At 34.8% G+C, this 21,659-nt stretch overlaps 1 protein-coding gene across 1 annotated transcript in view; it reads left to right on the forward strand.

Moving 5' to 3' along the window:
* Positions 1–211: 211 nt before the first annotated feature.
* The window catches only part of LOC110371669 (vesicular glutamate transporter 1), a 43,270-nt gene continuing 21,822 nt past the window's right edge, over positions 212–21,659 (forward strand). The window contains exons 1-3 of the mRNA XM_021328019.3: positions 212–670; positions 11,312–11,472; positions 12,669–12,782. Of these exons, the coding sequence (XP_021183694.1) occupies positions 12,715–12,782 (68 nt within the window). The 5' untranslated portion in view covers positions 212–670; positions 11,312–11,472; positions 12,669–12,714. The remainder of the gene's footprint in view (positions 671–11,311; positions 11,473–12,668; positions 12,783–21,659) is intronic.

Here is a 21,659-nt window from a genome sequence, read left to right on the forward strand (position 1 = left end):
TTTTTGTTAAAATAAATAAAAATGTTGTGTAATTTCATCGAGGGCCATGATATTATTAATAGTTTCATCTGTGGAAAATTTTCCTGAACAGATTTCCTGTTTAACAGTAAAATTGCGAACAATATGACGAGTGGGGATGGGTTGGTGGCGGGGGTGGGTGGCGTGGGAGGGGATGTAAACACAAAGCTTCAGCAACGCCGGCAGTCACGTGGCGCGCCCGCCGGGGGCGCATCACTCTTAAGGGTGGAATCGGTAAAAACACTGTCTTACAACAACAACTCGAAACTACTCTAACTAAACAAACTGGAGATTATTACAAAAGTGTTTTTTTTTTCAAATAAATAATCTGGAACCCCGTAAGAGTGATGGCCCCCGGTGTGACAGATTCCTTACAGCTGTATATATTTAAATAATAAAAACATATCTAATATTACATTTCAATCTAATGTTTACGTATTGAATTAGAGTAAATTGTATATAATACAACAACCACTCTAAAGAATATCAATACAAAACATATCAAAACTAATTTTAACATATCTTTAAAATTCATATTTCAAATAGTTAAAATCTAAATTAATTAGAATAGGTAACTTTAGTAAAGTATAACAATGTGTAGCTTAACTGTAGATTGTGTAAACTAAGGTGTTCTGGAGGATAATATTTGCAGGTAAGAAAACTAAACATTTGTATACTTATCTCTTCGTAAAGTGTGGTTAAAAGACCAATAAAAATATTAGGGTCATTTCGCCTGTTGGCGACCATTTAGTGCAGTTGGCAAGTTTGACGGCGATAATAAAAATGCTCCAGCACTCATTTCCATGTCAAATTTGTGTAATGTATTCCTTATATACTCTATTTTAAGATTAACTTTCAGTTGTATAAGAAATATCTTACGTTTTCTATTTAAATCGATAAACCTCAGAATTAGGCGTTTTACCCAGTTTGCGTCCACAAAATCCAATTCGCGTCCACCCATGGTCCAGTTCGCGTCCAGCGGCTTTGAAAAGGAATATAGGGGTGAAATTGTTAAGAATTAATAAAGAAAGATTGTATTTGAATAATTTCTTTATTTAACAATACACTTAATTATTAAAAATCAACATTATCATCATTTAAAATTCACTTTACAAAATAAAAATAATTCTTCTCAACATTGGTTTAAGTAACTTAAAATTAGGCAATTCATTTTGAAACTTGAAGAATAAACTGTAATCAATTCTGTTAATTTTACTCTAAATCACAGGGAATGCTTAAGATCCGCCTTGATTATACTAAGTTTTTGGCCATATATTTTTTTTTTTATTAGCCTATGCTGTCCCACTGCTGGGCAAAGGCCTCCCCCATAGCCTTCCATTTTTCTCTGTCCATCGGTATTTGTGGCCAGTCCGAGAGGAAGCTGTCCAAGTCTTCTCTCCAGCGTTTTCTTAGTCTCCCTCTCGGTCACCTTCTATCCTCAGGGATCCAGTGTGTGGTGATGTTGGCCCACTTGTCCGGGTGCATTCGACTTCAACTTTGCAGACTTATTGCCCACATCTACTATGCCCGGATCTTGGACCGGATAATGGTGTTGCGTAGGTATCCGGTCACTAAGCCGTATGCTGAGCAGGCTACGCTCCATGCTCCTTTGGCATACTTTTAGCCTGGACTTTTGAGATTCGGTCAAAGACCAAGTCTGAGCGCCGTAGGTTAGGATGGGCAGAATACACATGTCGACTAGTTTCCGCTTCAGACATAAAGGGAGTTCTCCCTTCATGGACCATTAGCTCTTCCAGGCGTTTTCGATCCGTAGATCGATTTCCTTTCATATTAAATTAACAAAACAATTTAATAATTTTGTGTAAACATACAACTAAAAGAATTGTTGAGTCAATAAATTATCAGACAAGGTAGCATATTCTTTGCATATTTTTTATCGATTTATTCTTCTCTCGAATAACATTTAACGCTTTATTTAAATCTTCTTCTGTGTATGTTGTCTTTTCCTTCTTTTTTCCTGTATCGGAAGAACTTATCTTAAATGAAATTACTTATATCAGTTGATAATTTAATTATAACCACGTATATATCTCAATAAAAAAATGTACTGTTTAATATATTAATATTAAACAGTATGTTTTAATTATTTTTTATAAGCAAGTATTTAACGAAAACAGTGGACGCAATTTGGTTTATTATTATAGAGGATAGTTTTAGTTCGCGTCCATTGTGGACGCAAAGTGGAAGTTTCGTAAAATTCGATGTAGTAATTCGCGTCCACCTTATTTTACTCGTTAAATATAAAAAACATTACCAAATTCATAATAAACATTATACTTTTATTCATCATTAAACTGTAGAAATAGCTATCTATCCTAAAATTCACATAAAACAATATAAAACTTACCATCAAACACGCCGCTGCACACTAATTTTTATCTAAAATTCTGCGTGTTTTCGCTTTCTTGTTGAAGAGCCTAGACTAATTATTTTTTCTAAAAGGATTGGTTGGACGCACAGAACGTTTGTCTATCTGTGCGTGCCTCTTATACATTAACGTATTAGCGGTAATGACTTTTCGTTTGATTAGTGTGTTAATTGACTTGTTTTCGAGGATTTTTAAAAGGAGATCGGCAAAATGGACGCGAACTGGGCTATGGACGCGAACAGGCGAAATGACCCTATGACAGGTTAATTTAACGAGAGTGTACGAATGAACTTCATATCTTATATTCGGTGTATAAGTTTATTAAACTGAGTTTTGTAACTAACACAATAGTTATACAACACTAGCAAATAAATCTAAGATTAATTTAGGAAAACAAAGTTAATTCATATTTATGAAAGTTGTGTTTATGACAATATTAAATTTTTTGAATATGTCAGAAAACTTATCTGCTAGAAAAACTTTTCCAAGAGTTTAAACGATTTATACTGCACTAGCCGTTTTCCCGCGGTTTTACCCTCGTCACGTGGTAACTACTGCCCGTACCGGGATAAAATATAGCCTATGTTACTCGTGGATAATGTAGCTTTCGAATGGTGAAAGAATTAAAAAAAACGGTCAAGTAGTTTTTGAGCCTATTCATTACAATAAAACAAACAAAGTTTTCCTCTTAAAATATAAGTATAGAAAACCAATTCTCCAAGTGATGAAAAATTCAGTGTAATATTTTATTTTTGATGCAAGTAAGTTAAATGAAAGCGTAGAGAGAAAGAAAATGTTGTTTGCGTCAAATTCAAACCTGAAAAAAAGATGAACTCCTGACTTTTTTATTCATAAACATACCTTATGACCTAATGAATAGGTAAGTGCATTGTCGTTGTTATAGTTTTGAAACGTATGCTTAGCATAATAATCTTTTCGGACTGAATTGACAGATAAACATTTAAAAGTAACTTAATAGGTACACTACCTGTAACTTTATTTTTTTAGTTCGGTAGTAAGTTATGGTGCTTCGTGTTCGGTAGCAAGCTTAAGATAATAAAAGAAAAATAAAACAAGGCTTACTATACAGCTCATAGGCTGTAAGTTGGTTAATACCTGCTTACTTTTTTAGACGTGGAAAAATAATTAAATATTATTAAAATTAAGTGAAAAGCAGTGGGAATATTTTATATTCTGTTTTAAAATGGCAAAAAACATTTACTCTTTTGTATAAATGTTCATTAAAACCATGACAATTTCATATATTTTCTTACTAATTTTATTCAAACAATGTCAATTTGAATTTCATATCAATTTCGCAAAATATAGCAATAGAATTATACCAAAATGACAACAAAAGGGGACAGTAGGCCTTTAGATCAGATAAAAATAATGTTGTTTTGTATAGCATTTTATTTGGATCATGTTATTAATCAGTATGGAAAGCTCTACCGTCCCCCTCAACAGTGAACGTATCTAATCTAATAACGAACCCGCCCCTGAAAACGTTTCAACTATTATACGTCAGGAGTTGTTTGCGTCGACAAAACGTTAATAGAGTTATTAAATTTAACGTTAATTTATTCAATTTCGGGTGGGTTTGAGGAAGACAATGGCTGGCAGGGGCGGGGCCACGGCAGGCGCCGCCCGTCCGTCCTCACCTGAAATCTCATTAACATATAGCTATTTATTACAATGGTTGCTATGTATCATCGGTGGATATTATTCGTATTGGAAAAGAGGAAATGAGATGCAAAACTGATTGGTCTCCTTCCTTTGCGTTGATGGGACAATGGTCGCTTTCAGGTTATTACTTTTCTGTATACATGTATCGATTTTGCTGCTGTGAGGACTTAATATAAATTAATGTAGGATTGTAGGTACTATTAAAAAAGCTCATTGTACACTTTTTAATATTTGCTATTTTGAAGCTAATCACAACCATAGTTCATTGAATACATTAACCAGTAGCATTCATTTGGCAACTGAGGTTATCATTTTGAAAATAGTCACAAATGTAAACTTTCTCTCTCTACTAAAGTGCTTTCAGTCATACAGTAAGTCAACCCTAATGGGACAAGTCTAGGCAGGTGATGACAAATTAATTAATTTGACTAACAGCTCGTCCACAATAGCGCAGTCACTTATATGTAACAGAAACATATTGACTGATTTTGAAAATGAAATAAAGTTTGAAACTCTCATATAATAATAGAAGCCACGACAATTGGCTGATTCGTCAGATTTTCAATGACGTAGTGACTTGATAACTGTAGCACCTAATTTTCATTAAAAGAACTGTCAGTGCATTGCTTTAACTAAGATTTTGTAAAGTATGTGGTATGTTTAAATAACTAAATTACAAAAAATAACAAAATCTCTTAATATGATTCGATGTTCAAAAACTAAAAATATTTGTACTATGGAAAACTAAAAATAACTATTAAGTTGTTATGTTATGCTCACAAGTTTATTGAGAATTTATTACTTTTGTAAATCGGGGTATTAAGTAGCTTGAAAGCGCTTTCATTTTCATTCTACCTTTATTTTTTCAATAAAATATTCTTAAAACTGAAATAAAAGTACCGCAAATTCCGCAAAATGCACTAATACGACATTCCCACACAAAAGTTTAATAATTCAGCAACTTGATATTTTCTATCAGCGAGTTCAATAAATATCGGAGGGTTTAGGGGTATTTTATTGCTTCGTGAGCGAAAACTGGTTGAGTCGCGTCCCCAAGGAGCGATCGGTTGGCAAACATCGCAATCTGGCACTGGAGGATACGGATTGTAGCCCCGTGTCGCTTTTCACTGTTCAAATTCAATACCAAAATAAAATTAACATAAACGGTTTCTTTTTACCTTTGTGATAAAGTTTCTACAGGTTTCAATAGGTGAATGTTTATTTTATGTGCTTATTTGTGTTCTGTGGCTATAGAACATTAAGAATGTGTCGTATCTTTATTGATTTTATGTGCCTGATAAATAATATCAAACGTATTTCTTCTTGGGTCTTGTATCATGTCGTTCGTAGTCGGTGTCAAAATGTTTTTATAGTTTTGATAGAATTAACAAATACATAGCTACCTACAATTAAAATGCAGTTAGAAGTCTCAGGCGGCTTGGATTATTTTTTTTTATGTTCGTTTTTGAGTATGCCGCGCTCACAAATCAGGATGCATCAAAATAGATCATGTTTTATGTAGAGATGTGATTAAATTACCGTTGCACCTATAGTTAATCAAATTAATTAACTCGCATGATAAACTTCTAGAAATTAAATCGGCACGAGTCCAAAGAATTTAATAAACTGTGTCCTGAGTTATTCTCAGTTGACTTCACAATTTTCTATATTAAATCGTGGGCGACGTGGGAGCGTTGCCATGATACCTTAGAGAAGTTAATAAGTCATAAATAGCGAGCCTGAGGGGGACGGAACGATACAATACGCGTAGGCGAGAAAGAGAGGGGAGCTCCACCCCAGGTAGTGGTGGTGACATGTAATCGTGTGGAAAAAGGTACGTTTGGAGGAGCTATGAGGTGTCACAAAATTGCGATTTTCGACAATATAGTTATCAGTTATCAAAGGAGTCTTGCATTATATTACATACTGATGTTAAATAATGTAGCAACAGAGACCACCTACCACTCTTTAATTTTAGGAGAGTCAACATCGTTTTGCGAAAAAGTAATCACACATTAGCGGCAGTCAGTGTTAAAAGCTTATAAATAAACATTTGGTTATTCGTCATCTCGCCACACTAAACTCATCACGAATGTGTGTCCAGTTGGTGAAACTTAACTTTTTACATTTATCATTTCGCTAACTGGACCCATTTTAGCATTTTACATGAACTCAAGATAAAAGTACAGTCGAGAAATTATTTTTTTGTGTCACAAACATGATCGGCTACTGAACGTTCTGCTACTTACTACAAGTACTAGGGAATCATAAGTGCACTGAAGCCAGATAAATGCAATAAACGATTTACTTACCTAAGCTAAATGATGTTCTAAAATAAAAATAATGGTATTGAAATTGAATCATTGTCAAAATCTGATTTCAATGCACTTATGATTCCCTAGTTTCCATTTGTTGAACTACCAATATGCCCATTAGAAACCGAATCTCTCCATATGTAGGACAGGTTAAAAGTCGCATTGTTTCCATGAAGGGTCATCCAAATGCAGCGCTGTAAAGTGGTAAGCGACGGAGCCGATAAGAGCTGAGTGCGCTATATCGCCGAGTGGTCGATCACTGGCAAGTGGCTGCCACTTGCCACTCTTAATACTTGCCGATAAAATCACGTACGACGTTTTTAAGGACTAGAGCTATATTCAAAGTAGATTTACTTCATGATTTATTCCTATTTTCTTACTTATTATATTTAAAGAAATTCACGTTGCGCTGGTAATGAAATGAGTTGTCCTCGGCGTCACTTGACAGAAATATTTATTCGTAACAATGGCAGTACTGAAATTACTTCGAACTTTATGCATGGTAGCCGCCCCTAACATAGGTAGTTGGGAAAAGGCTCGGGAGATGATGACTTCGAACTTTGTGTCATAATATTATGTAAGATTCAGAGTAAAAAGATCTATAGCTCAGAGTAAGTACCTTAGATACCTACTTACTTAACCTTTACGCTAAACATTTCCCATTATGTCACCGACCTTAACAAGATTAAGATCAAAAATGTAAAATTGGTGTACCTAATAAAGTATATCTATCTATTTCCTTCAATTTTTTGCTACCCGTAACGTTTAGAAGATTTTATTTAATTTGCCTTGTTAGTTAGTGAAGTAGAAAGTTTGTAAGCTTTATTTTAACCAATCCCTAAGATTATTTGATTTCAATGTAGTATAGGAAGTATTAGTTATCATTAGTTAGTAGCGTTCATTTCTGCCAGTAAAATAAAATAAAGCTTATCTTCATGCAGACTTTTAACAACAACCTTCTCACTGAAAGCTTTTCATTTAAATAATTTTCAATCACCGCAGTAGGTAATTAGTTATATTAGTTAAGTTTCAGTTAATTCAAAATTGAAAACATTCCTTGATCATTTCAATTATTTTATTTACAAATTCCATTTTAGCTGACGTCACATAAAGTCGTTATGATCAAGTTGCACGCTTGGCGGTTTTATAACTATTTAAATGGATTGAGTTCACCCCAATCTGACGTTTCACGGTATAAAAATATACATTAATCGTCTGCTAAGAGGGTGGTCTCGCCTCGTAAGCTAAATTTACAACATCGCTAAACTAAGTACACAGATTTTTTAATTTCTGTCGTCTTTTGTTTAACGAGTTTCTTTGTGAAACTCGATACTAAGCTCATAAATAAAAATGTCTTAAGTCCTTTACGTGGACTGAGACAAAAATGATTTTCAAATGAAAATGTTTATTAAAATTTTCTGTTAAAACGTTAATGAGGAACAGATATTGAACAGAACAGACCGATGGTGGGTCCCAAAAAATATTTCCTATTTCAAAAGGCTTACAGGAGCTCGTAATAAAAAAAGTTAAAACGCTCTGATGGGCAGATTTTGATTCAAACGCGTTATTCAGCGAGCGTAGCAATATGAATCATGGACCGGAGTTACGAACTGTTTAATGGATGGCTAGTTTTACTCCGACGGAATTTATAACAGTATGAATGTATTACATGAATAACGGCTATGTCGTGCTCTTACTCCAATAGTGATCATAAAAGCTGGGGACACTATATTTACAGCTTTGATCGTTACGGATAACCTCGCAAATCTCAAAAGCTTGGCAACCAGGTCACAAGTCAGAAAGGCAATAATACCACGTAATACTGGAATTTATCTGCATCGTTTTAACAATGCATTCTTATTCTTTTAGTTCTTATTTCAAGATTTATACACATTTTTACATAAATGAAAAAAAAAATCTTTCCCTTAATTTTGAAGTGTGGTTCTTAATTTTAACAGTATAATTTCTTACCGAGCAGACACCAATCCGTAATATTTTACCGCATCCATTCGTGCACGAGTTCTGGTGGCTGAGACCCACAGCTTTGGGTTCGGTGGACCGGGGAAACTTCATTTGCGAGCTCCTCTGTCCGTGAAATGAAGTCGACTCGATATAGCGATCATGTTATATCGGTATCGAATGCGGCTGCGTTTAATAACTGAAACGATTATTGAACTTGCTTTTATTATCTGTCTGGAAAATCATATCATAGGAGAAGAAGGCAAATCGCGTTTCATACAATGCTTGGTTGGGCTTTTAGATAAAAAATTAGTACAATGACTTCAAGTTAGCAATCCATTTTTGTTTTTGATTTCGATTGTAATTTTTTTTATATCGGGTATGTCGCACGTACCTAATCACATTAAATCCTATCACGTATACTTTATGATATTGTAAAAAAATAACCTAATCCATTCAGTGGTTTGTCCACAGAATTGGCCTTTTGAAAACGAAAAATTACCCCTGTCAATATCATGGTAAGAGATAAAGTATGGAGTATCGAATGTTTCAACCAGTTGACAGCTGTCAGTTTTCAAGGGAGAATTTCCATTGTTTGTACTGACTGACTCTTAAACGGTGTTCTAATTGTCATACATTTTTATTGTAATTATTTTGTTCAAAAAATTCTTTTTTTATTTTTACGTATTTTAATTTTTTCTTAGCGTTAATGGACTTATAATAACGTTAATCGACTTATAAGTACATTAACGTATTTAATTTAATGTGATTAGGTATGACACACTTTGTCTAATATTAGTATTTTTAGTATAATCCAATTTAACTTGATTTTTAGTGCATAAATAAATATATAGGAGATTACTGTTGAAATAATGTAAGAGTTGCCTTGAGAGATTTGAGTTTGAAGAGTAGTTAGTACACAAGCGATAGTGAGAACAACTGATCCAGATAATAAACAAAATACGGTAGCGACATCGTTAATCGTTTGAAGTTGTAATAATTGCAATTTAATACAGAATTATAAATAATATATTTACCTACTGCATTTCATTAGCAGAATAGCTTTAGGCGTAAAATTAACTAAAGGGAACGAATATTATATTTTTATAACTGGGATTGTGTCTGGTCCTTTTTCTAACCGACTTCTGGTTCCGGTTTTTTTTCTCAATTTCTTGAAGAAGCACATACATAGTCTCATAGTCATCAGGTCAGGATCTGATGATGGAAACTATGTCAAATCTAGAGCTGCTCTCGATATTCGTGTGTTTATTCTACATAACATCGTTTTCACAATAGATGAATTTTTCAAGCATGAAAATGAGCCACTCATTTTCATGCTTGAAAAATTCATCAGGGTAAAAATGCTGTTACTGTGAAAGATTTGACCTGATGTTGGAGCTGATACAATTTTAGAAATTTTTGAAGTGTCAGTCAAGCGACTCTAACTACAAGTGTTTAGGCTTAGTTTGTTCGTTTTGAAGGGATCTTATACTGAAATATATAATGACTGCCTATTAGGCTTTACAATTCAGCTGTCTCGTATTTGGGCATATTTTATTCATATACTTGAAGACTTTACGCCATTATGGGTCATAACTGTCAATATGGGCATTAAAAAGATTTTTATTTTAGACTCTGGCACTAAAAAGCATAAAATAAAAAGTATTTTAGACTAAAAAAGCTCTAGAAGGCGGTGATAAAATAAACATATCCAACAGACCTGCAGACACCGACTCTGGGACTCATATCAGAAGATGTATTTTTCTTTTAAGTCTTGTGAAGTCGGTTTTATTTTCATTTAGTAGTCAATTTGTAATTACAGTTATATTATAATGTAGCACATTTTAAAAGGATTATAACCAGGTTTTCCTCAGTAGAAGCAAAGAAATAGAATAGATTTATTTGCACAGCTTAGAGGTAGGTTAGGTACCATACATCATACAGTAAAAAGAGAAACATATTATATCAAAGGATAAAATATACAATGTCCTTTTGCATGGAAAATTCTCATTTTTTAAGGACAGCAAAAGAATACAATTTTGATGTATATTCAAACATGTGGAAATGCCTTTGGCCAATTATTTTTTTGGGAATATGTTAAAACCAGTTTAAGCTTGTTAGATTATAAGGGCCTTACTACAAAAACTTTAAACACTGTTTTACACTTGTCTAATAAAATTTTGGCTTCAAAATGAACCATATGTCAACGTCATAATTTGTCATTTTTTTAGACAAGGCATAAACTGACGTTTAAAAGTTTTTGTGGTAAGACGGTTAGTGTCGTCATTAACCGTAATAGAAGATCTCTTGTATTTATTTAGGAGACCTTCGAAACTGAATAATATTCAAATTATAATACCCAGAATAGCATGTTACAGTCTCTTAGTTCGTGTGTTCGTGTCTTAGTTTTTGTTAAAATATGTATTAAAAACAAGTTTCCTACATGTGGCAGTAAGAAAGAAAACATATAGTTTAAATTGTTGTCTGCGAAAGTTGTTATTCAAAATAGAAGTTCCATGTATCGAATTTCATTAAACTTCTTGAAAATATTGTTTATAAATGTTAGTAAATATTGTGTTAATCTATTGCAAAATGATAGGTGCATAGGTATAATGGTGAAGCCTGTTAAATATTTTTTGCGTTGTTATAATAACGACATTTAATCAAACCGCAATCAAAGCAAATGTATGAAAGGTATAGCTATAAAATGAGGCGCATATATATTCATACATGGATGTTTCTAGCATACAATACGTATCGATTACCCGCGGCATCAATGTTGCAGCTAGTTCACTTGAATTCCTCATGTCTGTGGGCGTCAGGCTATATGCTAGGCACGGGTGCATGCACCAGTATAACATTGCTAGGGTTAACATCAATATGTACATATTTTGGGACTTACTGAAAATTTTCAGAAATCTAACAAACCCCGCCCCATTTACAGCACCGACTGTGATTCGTCGGAGTTCAGCTACGTCGGTACACGTAGCGGCCAATAGCGGTCGGGGCTACGCGCAGCCGTAGCGCTACAGCATAGAGGCGCGCGGGGAGCTACACGATCGACAGACGCTACGACGGAGCTGCTACGCCAGGGAACTGAAAAATGTAAGTACTAATTATTATATTTGTAAAGAATCTTTTCAATGCAATACTCTGTGATATATTTCTGCATATACTTTGGTTTTAACGTGGTGTGCAAAGAACATGTATGTATATAGCTACAGCTAGTATGTATATATGTACTCGCCTATGTATAGGTGTGTGCCCGGTCCATACTGGGCGATTATGTAATACGAAGGCGGTAGTCATGCTGAAACAATTTATTGTTTCATTTATTTATTAACAAGTGTGCAACTGAGATGTGTAGCCCCAGTGATATTTAACAATTATCTCGAAGAACGTACGAGTAGATAAAAAAAACTCCAATTATTGTAAAAAATGTTTAGGATCTAATATGCGATCAGTTTCAATAATAATTCTCGTGAAGCATTAAAAGTTAAAGTCGGGGCGAACAAAGAAAGTTCATCATTGTACTTTGAAAGCCAAATGGGTATATGTCAGCTCAGCTGTTCCTTCACAAAGACTATTTAACAGTGTGAGTGTATGCGATTATATTCTACAGTCTAATAGCTCGAGAATGTGAGTCGAAGATCCATTTTGACCCAAAATTTATTCTCCTTAGCAGCTCAAAGAAACCCGTATAATATGTATTTAGCTGTCGAATAATACCGACAGACTATGATTTCATAAATCCGCGCATTTTGTGTTGAAAGCACTTACATACCTGAGTGAGACGCTTTATAATATGAAGTAGTCTCCCTCAGGCTTGCATAAAATAGCATCATGACTATAATATTAACGATAAAACTTTTATACGCCAATATAACATTTTGTAATACATAAAAAAACTATCAGATCTATGTAGCTGGGTACTGTTGCGGACACTCATACCAGACCAGTGAAGAACTTTCTGGCTTTGCTCAGCTATTACTAGACAGCAATAATATAGGTCATGTTAAAGAGGGATTTCCATCAAGCTGCAAAATTAAAAAACATAACAGGGTCAACTGTCTGCCGGGGATGTGGGATTGTTCGAAAGAGATACCGCGGCCCTGGTTCATAAAAGGCCTACGACGGTTTTTAGTCAGTAAGAGTCTGACACTCCCTCACCGCTGCTAACCCACAGCGGGAGAGGTCATTTGATGATTTTTGACATCGTTAAAAAAATACAAACATACATCTTTATCCAGACAATTGTATGTTAATATGATTGTGAGACTCATGGTATAATTTGTTGCCAGGTGTTAGTGCAGAGTGTCATTTGATGTGGGACGTGCGACCGGCGTCATGCAGGGGCTCAATGCCGCGAAGGAGAAGGCCTCGGGGCTCTTCGCCAACAAACCCCTTCTGTTCAAGTAAGTCATTGTATTTATTATATTTCTAGACTTTTCGTATCAGGCTTCTGCTGATTTGAATAGGGTCTCTAAGTAGAACTGATAATCGTATTAAGAAGACTATTAGAAATACTTACATTCTATCTTTGTACGACCGTTGGTGGGAACATTCGAAGGATCGAGACGTGTGGAGACCAGGTGGGACGGGACTTTTCCCAGCAGTAGTACAGTTCAGGCTAGGAAAAAAGGATCCAGGATCTTAAACGAATTCATGCCAGTTCTAGCTGGGAAACTGGGTACAGCATCTTATTATCGAATACATCGTCTAATCAAGTAGAAGACAATGTTATCTTCTAAGATTAGATACCATGTAAGACATATTTCTCAGATACAGTACCAGAAAGTAGCTTCAAAAGTGATTACAATAGATCGTTTTTTGGACGTACCTTGCCACGTAATGTTTAACATGGAAGGAATAGTATTAACTGCTCATAAAGAAGAATCTTACTGAAATGATGGTGTGAGCATTCTCAGTGACAAAGGAAGATGAATAGAAACGACAAAGTTAGTATGCTTTTTTGTAATGTTTGTAATTGTAATGGGTAAATGCCCCTCTAAAACAAAGAAACTTTGATCTAACCTTACAGCATATTGGGGTGATGCCAATTATGTCAACCAAGTCATAAGTGTATACTGCCAACTGGGTTTTGACCCACTTTATAATGTAACCTACAATAGTAAAACTGGGTTTAAGACTGTTCTCTACAAATGCTCGATTTAAAGAGGTTTAGGAGTACAATAACCATAATCTCATGCCACATAGTAGCAATTAAACATAACTTTTTGAGCTACTCACTTGTTCTTACATTAGCAGCTTACGGTAATGAGATCTTAGTAATACACACTGATATTTGTAACATAATTAATAAGCATATGCAAATTCACGGACGCTTATTGTACATACATTGATATACAAAAACCAATCAATGTGTACTATCAATTCTTCTTTGCATCGAGTGTTTGAGGACCTTAATTTTTGAATAATAAAATAAAAATCTTCTTGACTTAAACAAAATATCTCTACCACTATTTAGAGAAAACGTACATATATTCAATATTTCATTGTTCTTCTTATCGTTGCGTTTTGCAAATGATCATTGTCAGTAAGCACAAAATATATGTTGCCGGCCGAACCCGATTTTAGGACAAACCAGTTTTGCCTAGGCTCAACTAGTTCTTCCTATACGCGTTAGGATTAACTAGTATAGCCTAGTCCAAACTAATTTGTCCTAAGCCCGATAGGACGGACCAGTTTAGGCTAGGCAAAACTAGTTGATCCTAATATCAATACGCACACTCTAGGATAAACTGGTATGGCCTAGTCTAAACAATAAACAAATTGAAATATCGTTGAGAACTGCAGCTACGAAACATTCTGTTGGATCAGGCCAAGGTTTTGTGAGATGCAGCTGCAATAAGAACTGTTCTACAAACAGATGCCAGTGCAAGAAGGCAATGATACTCTGTAATTCTAAGTGCCACCAAAGCAAACCGTGTAAAAATAAATAACAATTTTAATAATTAACATAATACTCGTGTGATTATTGCTTCTTAAAAAAAACAGTATTATTTGTTATAGTGTGATTGTTTGTATTACCAATATTATCCATAACTTTTAACGACATCAATTTTAATTTGAGATTTGATTATTGCTTCTATTAAAAAAAATACTTACCTACTATTTGTTAGTTTGCTACATATATGTAGTATGATTGTTCGTATTATCAATTATCCATAACGACGAATCATTATAGTTTAATAAAGATGATTATTTTTCTAAACACGGAGTAGTTTATTTAGTTCATCTATTTATTTAGACTTTTGGATATGTATATGTTTTGACTAGGCTATACCAGTTTATCCTAGAGTGTGCGTACTTATATCAGGATCAACTAGTTTTGCCTAGAATAAACTGGTCCGTCTTATCGGGCTTAGGACAAATTAGTTTGGACTAGGCTATACTAGTTAATCCTAACGCGTATAGGAAGAACTAGTTGAGCCTAGGCAAAACTGGTTTGTCCTAAAATCGGGTTCGGCCGGTAACATATACATATCTTACACATAGTATCTAATAGGCAAGTAGTGACTTCAGCAACCTGGACCTAATCCGAACTCGGATTATTTTCTCGATATTCCCAAATTACTTTAAACGGAGTAAAAAAAAACGTAAAACTGTGTATGAATGCGTCATACTCAAGTTTTCATTTCTTTCAGTCTATAAAACTACAATAGAATCTGAAGATATTTTAACTGCAACCGTGAGTTCTAATCAAGTTTGAGAAAACGTAGATGTTGCTAAAAATATGGAAGCAGGAGATAAACAAAAAGAAACAATTGGCGGTTGGGCAAGGCGTGGGGAATCGAAGCAATTTAGTTGGAAGCCGCGAGACGATCGCTGATAATATTGACAGGAGGATAATACTTGTTGCAATCCAAATAAAATATAAGGGCGGAGAAATCTCGGACGCTTCACTAACAAGCATTTTGTACGTAGGGTCGCACTTGTAGAAATATTATTTCAAATGCATCACTACTCCTTTTTTTATTTTGGCACCGTCTTGAAGTGTTCTCGTGTCCTTTTAAAAGCACTATGGATGTAACTGGTCCGAAATAAGGGTTTTTTTTTTCTTAATTCCTTGACTTAACCACTTCATGAGCGTATTTGTTTGGAATATTTTCTAAATATCCATGTCTTGTTTTCAATATTGGTAATCATACTAAAAGTTTGTCAGACAGTCAATAAATTATAAAGGAAATAACTGTACATTATATACCTATAAATTTCCTCATGTACGGGAAAAAAACTGGCCTGCTTCTCAAACTCTCAACTTGGCCTAATTTTGATTTATACAAGCACATTTCCTTCTCTGTCTTCTTTAGGTCTTTAGTGGTGATATTTCTGTTTTAATTTTTTATGTATGAAAGTATTATAAAGTTCCTAATTGAAATAACAAATCGTAAATGGTTAGTATTAGGTCTACCAACTAGATTCATATGGATTTATTAATTTAATTAATAGGGTAAAAATATTTCGATTTCTTGAACCGTCGAAATAGAAGAACAAAGTTCCCTTCACGCAGATCATAATACCAAATGGTCCGGATTCGATAAATAATGCGATTACTGCGTTAGCTCGGGCAGCCCTAGAGGTACAGTCGAGTGCTCAGCGCTGATAACAAACAGACATCATCCGGATTTGTGTCGTCATGCGAACGCTCCGAATGCAAGGAACCAAGTACCTACGAGCACATAAGTACTTTGTTACGGTGATTTGTGCACAAATCTCTACTTGCTACGATAGGACTTGGAATTATTATGATAAATGGTTACAGTTTTTGAGGATAACTTGAAAGAGCTTATAAAGAAAAGTTTTCACTAGTTATAATAACGTTTTTTTTAACACTCGGTTAATGTCAGTACTTGATACCTGTTTATGAATGAGCATATTAAAATGGCTACTAAAAGATAGCTTTTTAACTTATTGCAAAAGGACACCAGATTAAAAATGACCATTCGCTTTAGATACAACAAATCACCATACATCTGAGTCCTGTGAGGTATCCCTAAGGTTTTAAGCTCATAAATTGCATAGCGAGAACAGAGAGGAAGGGTAGACGGTTCATTATTTAGTCCGTTTAAATCACTAAGTCCTTAAAAGACATTAGCAGGCTTTGTAGCGTTATCGCGAAACACAAAAGAGATTTAGAGCGAGCTGACAAGGGGAGGAACCCGTCAGTTTTTATTCAATAATATTCAACTATATAGTACTGTGTACGGCTTGATAGTACAGGATCTTTTAATAGCAGGATTAATATTTTAATTGGGCGCTTTATGTCTTCGAGAAGCTTATACAGTAGGCGCCCATTATCAATGGCTTCTGTTTTGATGAAGAATTTTAGGCACGGAATATTTATTTTACTGAAGCAAATTAATTTAGATTGAAACAATTTACTTCATTGGGCCAATTAATTGATTAAAATTGATAGTACTTTATATTACCATTAATTAATAATATCAAAATACAGGTGTTATTAATCAAAACGTGCGCTCGCCGTTATTAAGAGCTATTTTTCAACTATTTTGTATGTTTGTTTGAACTATCTTTTCGGCTTCAAATTGTAATTTTTTACTGTTTTTGCGATAAATGTTTGTTTTGCAATCAGTACGAGACAATAAAAGGTCTAGACAACTAAATACGTGTAGAGCACTCACGCTAATTGTTTCCGCCATTTGAATATTGCTCGCGACAATTACTCGATTGGTCCGTCGCCGGAGGCCGCTGCTGCACAACGGACCCCTAAATTAATTGCTCTCTGCTCACTTTGTTTTATTTTGATAAAGACAAAACTGGCTGCTGAAATACAATAAAATGTTAGAAGGGTGTTAAAAAGCAATGATGAGTGTAGAATTAGTTTAGATGTACTTTGGCTTGATGACTTTATTTATTTCACTACGCAAACTATAATAGATATTAAAAACAAAGCTGTAGGTGACATTAAAAGGAATGGGTAATTTCCTTTTTTTTAACATTGTGGTGTGGGAAAAAGAATTTAACTCAATAGCTGCAGAACAAATGCAAATGTCTATGGGAAGCTGCGATCATACATTCATATCGATAGTGACGACTACGTAAATAAGGAAACTCAAACTAACAAACTATATTTCCTCAATTTGTGCCTTCTCTCGGATAATTTCACTATCCGGGAAAAGCGCACCCTGAACTTCCTGCATCAAGCTTTCACGATGATATTAAATATTTTCTATATCAAATGTATTGCCAATATGGACTATCAATGTGACAAAAAAGCAAACGTTAAATAAAAAATGTTAATCTAGCGCTTTTTATGTAATTTATTTTATTTCGAGCGTTGGAGTGCCTAAGTTCCTGTTTCTTAAAAAAAAAATACATTTCGAAAGTTCATCCTTGAATTTGCATAAAATAATGTTTTTAAGACGTCATAACCAGTAGGCTAATTAAAAAGCCACATTAAGCGTTGTGTCTAAATTGTAAAAATGGGCTCTCCCATCCTTCGACAAAATACGTTTATTGAAACGAAGTACTAATTTCAATAGCGGTTGACTGTTATTATATCTGGCTTTTAACAAATACCAGTCTTGTATGAATAAATCGTCTTCGTATCCAAGTTCAAGGATGAGATGAAAAGCAGTCACATGGGATCGTCCCTATTACAAGTTTGCAAACCATCATTAACTTTATTTTGTGCAATACCGCATCACATAATAATAATTGATCGGCAATATCGCATCACATTACTCTGATGTTAAGTAGAAGTTTGTGTAAATACCTACACCAAAAAAAAAAACAACAATGTAAAGGCTACTTTTAATCTGGGTGTGGAAAGTAGTTACATCTGGAGAATATTCTAACCACACATACAACAGTCACATAGACTATAAAAACCTATTTAAAATTATTTGGTTTATTTGCCATTGTCTGCTTTTATGCATAAAATGTTTAATTACACTGTTAGCGCTTCAATAATGATGTGCATGTCTTAGACAAACAGCTTAGTACATATTTTCCGTTTCACTAGTCCAAAAGCCCACGCTGAAATTAGAAGTTCTATTGGAGTATCTCGACAAACGTTTTCATTTCATTGACAGTTTATACAGTTTTTAACAATCGTTACTGGCCCTAAAATACCGAATACTTACCAAATGAAACTTTTACAGCTTTACCGTTGAATTTGTAGTTTCTAACATAAGTTACATCCCAGTATAGGTACACTTTCACTGGAAAGTAATATCTGATAGCATAATTTATAGACAACACAATTTTTTATGTATTTCTACACAATAGACAAGTAATATAACGCGAATAATAATCTGCATACACCGAAGTTTCATAGAGTTGACGTCAAAGTGTTATGTTACTTAACTAATTGGCGAATAGTCGTCAAACCATTTGCCTCAGGGCTTGTGGGTGAAATTTTAATGAGGATTTGCCTTTCTGGGCTTGATGCGGGTGGACATGGCCAATTAATGATAAATACTTTGTGTGTAGAGCACATGAATAGATTTATTTTGGGATTTTAATGATGGGAATAGATTCGTGTGCTACAGTGTTAAAATACATGAAATATCGATCGCTCTTATGGTCAGTCTTCATTATATTTTAAAATTGATATAGTGTCCGGTTAAACAGAATCTAAGATAGAAGTTTTTCCAGTATTTTCATAGAATTACTTGGAAATCAAAAATCTGGCTTCTTGTTTTCCAGTATTATTGAAGCATCTCGAATAACAAACAAGAGAATAGAATGAGTTCCTTCCCGGTGATAAAGTAAACTATGGCTAATCGTGTCGTCATCTCGCGAGATCGATAGATTGGGTGCCGCCGCTCTGTCTGTCCGTCGGGACGGCGCGGCGCCTCGGCCGGCGGCTCGGCGCGGCGCCAGGGGGACGCGAGATTCGCAAATAAATCTTATAAACCACCACTACCGTAAATTATTTATATTTGTTATGATTTCTATCTGTCTCATATCGATTAGCTTATTTGGGTTAATTTTCAGGCTTCTATGAGAGGTATTTTCATAAAATAATGTGTGAAGGTTTATGAAATTACTTAGACTTACGGCCAGTATCACTTAGATGGATAGGTATTAAAGATATCGGTTATTAAACTTTATATGGACAAATGCTGATCTTTTACGAATTTGTCGAACAAATTATTCTTTATTAGATTATTAGAATCTGGTTCATACCTAACTTAAATTCTTAATATTTTGAATTCATACAAATAAGCATTTTCCAGCAGTCGACGTACTACGGCTGTAACAACCACTATAGCAAATTACAATGTATAAGTTATGTATCAACTTCGATACTATTTACATCAAACATCCCTTTTCATAAAATAAATTAGAAAAGTCCAATCAACCAGCTCCCATAACGAGAGGCGGATTAAAAAAGTATTTTATCATCCCTCTGACTTATACTCATTACGGGAACTAAATTGTCATAATGAGAATCCGCTGTGAAAGGACACAGATTTAATTTGCTGCGTGGACGCGACCATACAGGCGGTGGGGCGGTACCTACCGCCGGTATTAATCCCACTTCAAAGGACACACTGGAATTACAGACTCCTGTATTATAGGTATAGCGGTATTATATTTAAATGAACGTAGTTTGACTTGCACGGAGTTAATTATTTCGGTCTCTTTCTGGCTTCGTGCTGGGGTAGGAAAAAGTTGATTATGGTTGCTAAAGGACTCAGTCTCGTTTCCTTTTTCCTTGGACACCATGGATAACTTTTACTACGGTAGATGTTATAACATAGCAGATATTGACATCTAGGTACTACATACCTACACATTATACAACTTATCTTCATCATAATAATTAAAGTTCAAATTACTTAGCCAATAAGCACTTGCTCTTTACTAAAGAAGCGCAGATTTCAGCACTCTATCTATGTGGATGCAGTGACATGTAAACCGCTTTTCTACTATAGAGATTGAGTGCAAAATCTGGCGTGTATTTAAAACAAAGCCGGATGTCTGGCGCCAACCGAGGGTAGACGTAGAGGCGCCCACTCATTCCACTTTCATGCGTCTTCACAAACTACTTTGTTCCAAATCGCACAGACCATTCAAACCGGAGTTTATGTCATCTATGTGTAAGTTTTCCCTACGTGTTTTTCACCACGTACTTTTCAACAACATATTTTTTATTAAACTTACCTACTTGGAGAAATTTTGGCAAAGATACAAGAGTTTCAGCTTATGTGTGCGCTCAACCTTATTTTTTATTATCCATTAACCAATGATTTAGCTTTTAAAGTTTTTGAATGAGACCAAAAATCTTGCACGAAATGGTAACAAAAACACTGTCGCCTCTATTCGTCACCTACTCTGTGGTCGGGCGACATTCATCGTTTTGTCTGCGCCTCCACGTCACTAATGTACGCGGTGTGCAAATATTTGAGTTCGCCAAGACTTATTGATCAGCAGTGAGATCATGACGGCTCGCACTCCAAGCTTCCGTCACGTTTGGAGTGCTTGTAAGCTGGTGTGCGTGCAATTTTGCGCTTTGTCCGACCCTCGCACACTGGAGAACAATGTTTGACATCAATCGATGCACTTATTTTCCGAAGCTTGTGGTCGATTTGGATAAACGGTTTGTGTTTTCAGTGTGTAAGAGGTAAGAAACAAGTTTGGGGATTGAGCCATAGTTTTTCCGGTTTACAATTTTGTGTTCATCATTTTTTGAGTTTATGGCTTCCTCATTGAGTAACATCTTTTTGGCAACGTTCGCTATAACTTTCAACTTCAGACGAATAATTAACTGTTTGTATTTCAAGGTAAGTTAAATAATAAAGAAACCCATTAAAACTTATAAAGTATATTTCTAAATCCATAATGTTTGTAGCAAGTTAATATAAGCTGAACGTTTCAGCACTCGATTGAATTTCCGGGCGGTAACGACGTTGCGGCCCAACGCCAGCGGAAATACCGTTAATGCATGTCAATTGTTGTACCCCTAACTTTGTTGAGCACCACTCTACGGGGCACAATACTTGCCTCATTTTAAAATATTTAAGTAAACGATTTACTAATAAAATTGAGAGTACAGCATACTAGCAACCCAAGGAAGTGATACTTCACATCGACGACGACGATCGATACGACTTTGCAGTTTTGAACATTGTCTTACATCGGTTTATGACATTACTTATGTCCCAGAACGAGATGAACATGTTTATAGCAAGCAATAATATATTATGATGCAAATCGCCATTAATACTTATACCTACCATCCAAAATTAGGATACTTAGGTATCTTTAAAAACCATAATTATTGTTCTTGGAAGCTG

The sequence above is a fragment of the Helicoverpa armigera genome, chromosome 13 (assembly GCF_030705265.1).
Source record: "Helicoverpa armigera isolate CAAS_96S chromosome 13, ASM3070526v1, whole genome shotgun sequence".
In the NCBI taxonomy this organism is placed as follows: domain Eukaryota; kingdom Metazoa; phylum Arthropoda; class Insecta; order Lepidoptera; family Noctuidae; genus Helicoverpa; species Helicoverpa armigera.